An 8197-nucleotide genomic window follows, 5' to 3' on the forward strand; every position below is an offset into this window, starting at 1 on the left:
ATTGGTTCCATTTGGAAGAAATAAATGCTTAGTGATTCCTGGTGACATGAGATGCTACCAATGGAAGATTTATGCATTGTGGCAAAATAGTGGCATGCAGAGTAAAAGAACAAAACAGCTAACTTCACCATCATGTTTTAAATGGCTGCTGTGATTCAGAATGGAAAGTACAAGTGTGTTAAATGAAAACAACCCTCCAAAGGAAGACAAGCATATGCCTAATGCAAACATTACTGCAAAAAGGAGAAAGAATGGTTTGTTGTAAATCTGAATGATTAAAGAGAGATTTGTGGGCAAAAATTTGATAGAGTAATGAAAAATTAAATAGCAACAAAACCAAGTAAGCTCTAATGCTGCTTTATGAGACAGCTTTCTACCATGTATTTTTAGAAAAAGTATCTTTATTCTGGGACAAATGAACATAGAGAGAGCAAAATCTGGGAACACATGCTGTTAGTCTTAACTTTTTGTTGAAAGCTTCAAAACAATGACTGGCACTCATGAGGAATACCAATTATAAAAATGTTTTTTTGTTTGTTTTTAAGGGGGAGGGGGAGCTAAAGGCTGACAAATTGATAGCAGATCACAGCTTTTACCAAAAAGAAGACAAGAAATATTTCTAACAGTTCATCAATCGGTTAGGCTTTTACAATAGATAATGACTGTGGTTATGTGGAAAAAAAACCTGGCCTATTTGCTTATCTTCCAGTGACACACCCATAACGCCAAATGCTAGAAACTCAGCTTGGTACCATCCCAATATTTATTCCTTTGTAATGTCAATGGATTTTTCATGTTGTTTTTCTGGAATGCCTGGAAGATGACAACATCTTATTTTACACTCAAAGCTGTAAGAGTCAAAATCCATTTGACAAAGAGACAAAAATAAAAATAAGATCAGACTCTCTTTACAAGAGATTATTCAATTACTTGGGGCAACATTTCCATCTGAGCCATGACTTGTTCTCACAGTTGCTGGCACCACAGAACTGTGGTACTGGGAAGAGTTTTCTGCTGACAAGCTTTGGCAGTGGAACAGCTAATGAAGTGATTTGTTGGTCACCATTAAATATAATACACATGCACACGTATAGACACCTACAGCCTGTGCTTGTGCACATAATTATACACACCTACATGTAAATTTATATGCATCGTTTGCTCGTAAAATATGTTAAGAAAGTGTTAGCTGAGTTCACTCCACCTGTAATATTTAAATTAATAAGCCAGCTTCTGTGAGATGCTTAGTATGCCTTAACACATTGCAAACTGCCCTCACAGTCACCTAGCAGGACATGAGTATTAGAACCAATTCCCAAATTCTTGATGACATACATGTTATAAAGTTGCAGTAGAGACTGAATTCCACTTTCAAAAGCAAAAACCAACAATTTTTCTTCTCCTATGAGCCTAAATTATTCTTAAAAATGTGACTTTATTTCCTAAGTAATTTCAGTGATTTAAGAATGTGACTTTCCAGATTTTGCAGCCCCAAGCCTATTATTTACTGAAACCTTTTTTCTCTAAAGGAGAAACATTATTTCATTGCACTTTCATTCTGAGAATATTCACAAAAGAAAAGCTTTAGATAGTCGTGCTCAATGGCATACTTTCCATTTTCCCACTTAAACTGATTTGCAGACAGATATAAATCCAACTTCAAAAAGTTTGGTGTTACAGCTTGGGTGGGTTAGATGGATAACGAATGCTTATCCATATGTCCTGAGTATGCAAGCTTTGGCTCAAAATCTCATGAGGATAGTTCTCCTGCTTCCAGTTGGGCTGGATTTACTAGCCTATTTTTTTCTTCCAGAAACACACCCTTAATGTTGACTGCCAGAAGCTACATCTGGTACTATCCTACATTTTGAACGTATTGCTTTAAAATTAGAGGAGGGAAAAAGCCAAATATTTTAGAAGTTGTTAAATGGTTTTATTCTAAAAATGGGCATGCCCATGGCATATCATGCAATGCATACAAGATGCACATATCATTTATCTAGTAAAACACTACTGCACACCCTCCAAACCTGACATCTCTTTGCCTGACACATCAAAACCAGCAGTGAAGTATTTTATTCTCTTTAAGATGATGATTAAAAATTTCCTTGTAATCTTTACAGAAGTTTCCACCGAAAAAGATAGTGAAATAATGCAATCACACTTGGTTTGAGGATGATTTAAGGGGTGCTTCTTCAGATTTCTGCTTTTTTCAACATTGCCCTTTGAAAATACTTTTCAAACAATTCAATCAATTGCAGCAGTTTTCTGTTCATACTTAGCTATTCTCTCCTCTTCTAGAAGGTAGGGAAGAGGTCCAGATGGGCAAGTTTCTACGGTCCATCTTAATATTAGGGGCTTTCATCTGATGGCCAACAGTTCTCAAAATTCCAGGCTTATATTCCTGCTGGCCAGGGAGAGAACTTGTGTAAGGAAAGCAACAGCCTTTTTCAGTTTGCAATGTATTCAGTGGGAATACAATGGGATTGAATGCCTTACCTAGGGAGGCTGATGAAAGGCAGGAGGTCAATTCATGCCTCTCAGAAAGTCAGAGGGTCCCCAGTCCTGATGACTTCTAGCCAGTGCCAGAGAAAAGCTGTCTCGTGTTGTGGCTGGGTACTGATCCGCTTCAAAGCTCCTTGCTCCCATCAAACTAAACAATAAGAATAGGGATGCAAAAAGAGAGGGAGTAAACATGATAAGTCAGTTCATCACTTTACACAGGAACATCATAAATTAAAATACGCAGCTGAAGTACCATTAGCCCTCTTGCTAACTCCACTCTTGCTGGCTTCACTATGCCCCGTCTTCACCAGAGCTGGACACAACCTGATGAAATATGACATAAGCTGCTCAACTTCAGGTTCACTCAACTGTTATTAAAAAATATTTTCAGAACATTTGTATGTAGCATTACATCTAATTACATTACATCTAGCATTACTAATATTAGGATGCTTAGCTTTCCAAATTAGAAAAGAAAAAAAACCAACAAAAATAACCAATAAAGAACAAATGAATACAAAACACATACAGACCAACATCAAACCCAGCTTTGTTTCCCAGATGGGTCCATGAGGTCAGTATTTTGCCAGCAGTACTGGACCCCAGGCTGCACTGAGGCTAAAGTTTGCTAATGCCCACTTGTCACTGGCAAGCCATAAGTTCTTGTGGCTGCAGTTGCCTGAGTATGCAAAGAGATAGTGACATCTTATGACCAAAATCTATCTCTTTGGGCACTGATATTACCCAAAGCAAAAGTTGATTACTTGCATTTTTGATGGGGAAAAACTCTTAAAGTCTTCTATTTCTTTTTGATAATGCAGTCAAAAAGTAATATGGATTTTGTTACATTCAACATCTGGTCCAAAAATGTGCATTTCCACTAAGAAAAACACAAACCAGAAAAGGCAAGCCAAAACAAACACACACAAAATGTTACTATTGTTTTTACATATTTTATCCAGATAGGATTTTTAATATGTACAGAAACAGTATCTGATGTTATGCAGTTGGGTCTAGATATGGAACTTGAAAAAACGAGTTTTTTTTTCATGCGTATCATTCTGTTTTATTTCAGTCTTTGCTAGGTTTTTCTACTTAACTGGCAGTGGAAAACCCTCAAATTGCACTTTCAATGTATGATTTATATAGATATAAAAATTTGTGGAATAAGAAAGTTTTAACATTATATTTCACAATTCATTTAGCAAAGTAGCAGCAGTTAGAAAATTTTACTTGGCAAGATCCTACTGGGGTGGGAGTGGGCCTGCATGTGGAAAATGGACGTAAAGAATGTTCCTACTATTAGACTGAGGCAGCACGGTCCAACGATGGGAATTTGCTTTGGGAAGTAGATCTTGCTGTAAACTATTTGAGATTAGATATGAGGCACTGACATATGACAAATGAAACTGCTGAATGAGTGGGTCATATGAGCTAATGATTTTCAATCTTTAATCAGGCACCTACCTTGGCATCATGTATCAGATCTGAGTAAATAAGTACCTTCAGGGTTCAGGGTCAAAACTCTGATGGGAATTCTGCTGAGAAAAACTAGGTTGGAGGGACATACAGGAAGAAAACACTGGCCACTCTTCTATCATAGCATTGTGATGACAAAATGGTAACACCTTTGTCAGAGAAAGAGTAAGAGAGTAAGAAGCTGCTGAGATCCCAGCAACAAAGGTGCAGCTTTCTGTCTGAATGGCAAGGTGCAAAGTAGAAGCAGCAGGGTCTTCTCAAGGATTTCCTTATAGTATCTTGTGGGGCCTTATGGCCACACCTCAAGAAAAGCCCGAGTGTGCTGGCTTGCTAGCAAAGAGGAACTCTCAGCAGCATCTGTGTGGAAAAGGAAGAAAAGTCTTACTTCAAATCTGCTAAGTTTGGGCCATACATTCCCTGACCTCCAAGTTTTTGGGCACAATTTTATACCCACAGCTGACTGTGGGCACACAAATTATAGCATTCAGGAATTTAACTACCTGATGATTGGGCCTGCACTCAGTGTTGTAACCCCAAGCATTCCACATTCATGAGAAAAGTCCTCCAAAAAATAAAATAAAAAAAACCCTGAAACATTGACTTCAGGATCACAAATTAATACATTTTGAAACTTCTGGGGTTTTTTTTGAGCTTGCATGGCTTGCATTTTCTGGTTCTTTCACAATTATAAAAATCAGGAATATTTGAAAAAATACTATAGTGGAATCTGATTTCTATACAACAAAATGACTCATGGAACTGGACCTCCAGAAAGACAAAAAAATAATCAAAATTTGGGATTAAGCTACTGCAGATTATGCTACAGAGTGTGTTGGGCAGTGCTGCATATAAAGGCAGTGTCTCAACAGAATACACACTGGTACACACAGTAAATAGACATGCACATACATATAAATATACATATACATAGATAGCACCTAGGACACCAGAATGGGTAATATTTTTACTTTTAAGAAACAGTGACACTCTGTTGTAGAGAGAGGCCAAGACTCCTCAAGGCAGTGTCCAGAGTGCCAAGCCCATGGAATCAGGAGCCTCACAAGCTCTGACTCCTTCTGCCTTCTGGGCAAGTTACTTGCTTTGCCTTTCGAACTGAAAAATGGATGTCACACACACATGCAAAGCCTGATGAAATGCATACAAAAACACAAGGTTGTGCTTCACCAAGAACTGTTACTTAGGGAGAAGAGGAACATAAATCAGGTGTGGTGAATCTGACCCATTTCTGCTGCTTTCTTGGAAGTTTTTACAACTTGTAGTGCTCTATAGTGATGGCATAAAGAAAGTTGCTTCTGTCCACCCTCTGCTACAAATTTTTGTAATGTTTTGTAATGTTTGCGGAGTTGGAAGAGAGAATTATAGAATCAGGCTGGTTTAAAATAATGTATTTCAGCAGTATCAGTGAAACACATAAGCAATAATAATGATTAAAAAAAGTAAATAGAAACATAATGGGCATCCAAATATCAGATTTGTGGAACAGGATTGTAATCTTCTCTGCAGTGGGAGAAGACCTCAAACCATCACATCCTCCTACACATACACAAAGTAGAGTCAGAGGAGTCCTGATGGACCCTGGACTATTTGATAAGGCAGCTTTCTATTTGCTGATACTGAAATGATTCTGTCATGGCAGAAGGTGGCAAGCTTTCTGTCTGGGAAGACAGGAAGGTGATACAGTTCAGCAGAGAGCAACTTATATCCATATAAAGCAGTTCATCATTCAGCTGATTTCCTTCTAGAGCACTGCAGCTGTACTAAGCCTGTAATCCTTGTTGGAAGTCAGATTTTTTGTCTCTAAGCACTGAAGAACTGGCTGGACTTTGGCATAGGAAAGCCATTGTTTCCAGAAAGTCTAAGGTATTTTTGACTAGGTTGCCCAGCTGTCTTGTTCTTCCTACTGTATGTTGGCAAGGCGGAATTAAAACTAAATATTCTCTTTAATACTGAAACCTCAGAAATTTGGGAAAAATACAAAACATACAATTTAACTGAAGCTCAAACAACACGGGAGAGTGTCCTCTATTTGCAGGGATAACCAGATCTGCTCAGCTTTTATTTTAAGGCCAGTTTCTTAAGCAGTAAGCATTTTTTACTTCCCTTCTACTTCATTATGCCATTGTACTCAGATTTCGGCCCTTTTATCCTTTGCCCATTTCAGTCATGTTCTGGGATCTGCAATGAAACCACTATAGGAGATGGTCTGTAGCATCAGTAATGCTTCAAGACAAGATCGATAGCTCGTATTTCTTAGTTAGGTTCCCAGTGCAAAGGGGAAAGATCAGTTTGCTTTGTTTTTAGGCCTTGATTTTCATAATATAATGGTGGCTGTGAGTGCAGTCGTGGTCATGTAAGGACAGGAAAACAGAGGTGCTCTCCTGAGGCCTGTCTCTCCTCCAGGCACAAAAGAGGCAGGAGAGCATTTTTATCTCTTCTAGGGCACACCTGATGCTGGGTCAGCCTCCTCCGGGGGCTGGTGGCAACACCTTCACTGAGCCCAGAAAGCACATCCATAATGAGAACGAGATATTTTTAGGCATTACAAAGCAATAGCAATAATAAATGCTCCTTCTTCTCTTTGGCTCACAGCTCAGTGGGGCCCTACATTGTATATTATTTCCTCTAAAGTTGCACAACCATTGCCCTGGGGCAAAAAATATTCTTATGGATGAGCATTTTTGTGAAATAATAGGCTGCCCAGGGAGGTGGTGGAGTCACCGACCCTGGAGGTGTTCAAGGAATGTTTGGATTTTGTGTTGAGAAACATGGTTTAGTGAGTACTATTGGTGATAGGTGATGGTTGGACTGGATGACCTTGAAGGTCTTTTCCAACCTTGGTTATTCTGTGATTCTGTGAAATGGGTATGGGTACTGCAAGAAGTGCTGCTTTTAAAGCTGATAATATGCTGCGGGTTGAGTAGTTAATATGTATGCTGCTATTGCCATTGCTGGTGTAAGCAAAATTTTTAATTATGCAGTGAACATGAATGCCTATTCACCCACATAGTATATATTGTTCTGCAAATATTAAAACTGTTCAAAAATTTTAAATATTGTAAATTAACTAAATTAACTAAATTAAATAAAATTTAGTCTTAAAGCCATTAAGACTAAATATTCAGAATCTTATACCACTTTTAAAAAGCATTTTTCTTTTCTTCTACTTTCAAAATGAATGTGATTTGGAAAAATTTCTGAAGTCTCCAGAGTGTTACTTTGTCTCTGAAAACATTTTCTGAAATTTAAGTAAATAATTTCCAATATTTGGAAACAGAACACAAGTATTTCATAATAAAATGACCAAAAACTCTATTTCTGATAAAGCGGCACATAAAACAAAATGTGCTATAAGCATTCTGCTGTAAGGCAAGGGGATTCATAAGTATGCATTGAAAATTTCTGCTCGCATTAATGACCTTTAACGTGAACTGAACAGATTGAGTCTTAGGTGAGCTTGCAATGTAATGTTCCCATGGTAATAATATTCAATATCTGTGCATGTAGGTGCTTGAAGAGAGAATGAAACTGGAGTGCAAGTGTCACGGAGTTTCAGGTTCCTGTACAACCAAGACCTGCTGGACCACCCTTCCTAAATTCAGAGAGATCGGATATATTTTGAAAGAGAAATACAATGCTGCAGTGCAGGTGGAGGTGGTACGAGCCAGTAGACTAAGACAGCCAACTTTCCTGAAGATCAAGCAGATCAAGAGTTACCAGAAACCAATGGAAACAGATTTAGTGTACATCGAAAAGTCACCAAACTACTGTGAGGAAGATGCTTCCACAGGAAGTGTTGGCACCCAGGGACGACTCTGTAACCGCACCTCTCCCAATGCGGATGGGTGTGACATGATGTGCTGTGGAAGAGGTTACAACACACACCAGTACACCAAGGTGTGGCAGTGCAACTGCAAATTCCACTGGTGTTGCTTTGTGAAGTGCAACACCTGTAGCGAGCGGACAGAGGTGTTCACCTGCAAATAATGGCGTCGTGCACAAATGAACAGAGCAAATTGCCACCAGTGAAGACAGTGGAGGACAACAAACGACAACAGCATCATTTTGCACATCTAATCTTCTTCGGGAAAAAAAATAAACCAATACATAAACCAACTCCTCCCCACCACTTACACCTCTACAGATGGTGCATTTTGGCTGGCTGACTGTTGTGACTGCTTTGAAAAACAGGACA

At 38.6% G+C, this 8197-nt stretch overlaps 1 protein-coding gene across 2 annotated transcripts in view; it reads left to right on the plus strand.

The window, feature by feature from the left end:
- WNT7B (Wnt family member 7B) overlaps positions 1–7989 on the plus strand; it is a gene marked incomplete at both ends in the record, with an annotated part of 93616 nt that extends 85627 nt beyond the window's left edge. For both annotated transcript variants that reach the window (XM_079536944.1, XM_079536943.1), the window contains one exon: positions 7510–7989. In XM_079536944.1, the coding sequence (XP_079393070.1) occupies positions 7510–7989 (480 nt within the window). The remainder of the gene's footprint in view (positions 1–7509) is intronic.
- Positions 7990–8197: the final 208 nt, after the last annotated feature.

The sequence above is a fragment of the Tetrao urogallus genome, assembly GCF_951394365.1.
Source record: "Tetrao urogallus genome assembly, chromosome: 1".
Classification (NCBI taxonomy): Eukaryota; Metazoa; Chordata; class Aves; order Galliformes; family Phasianidae; genus Tetrao; species Tetrao urogallus.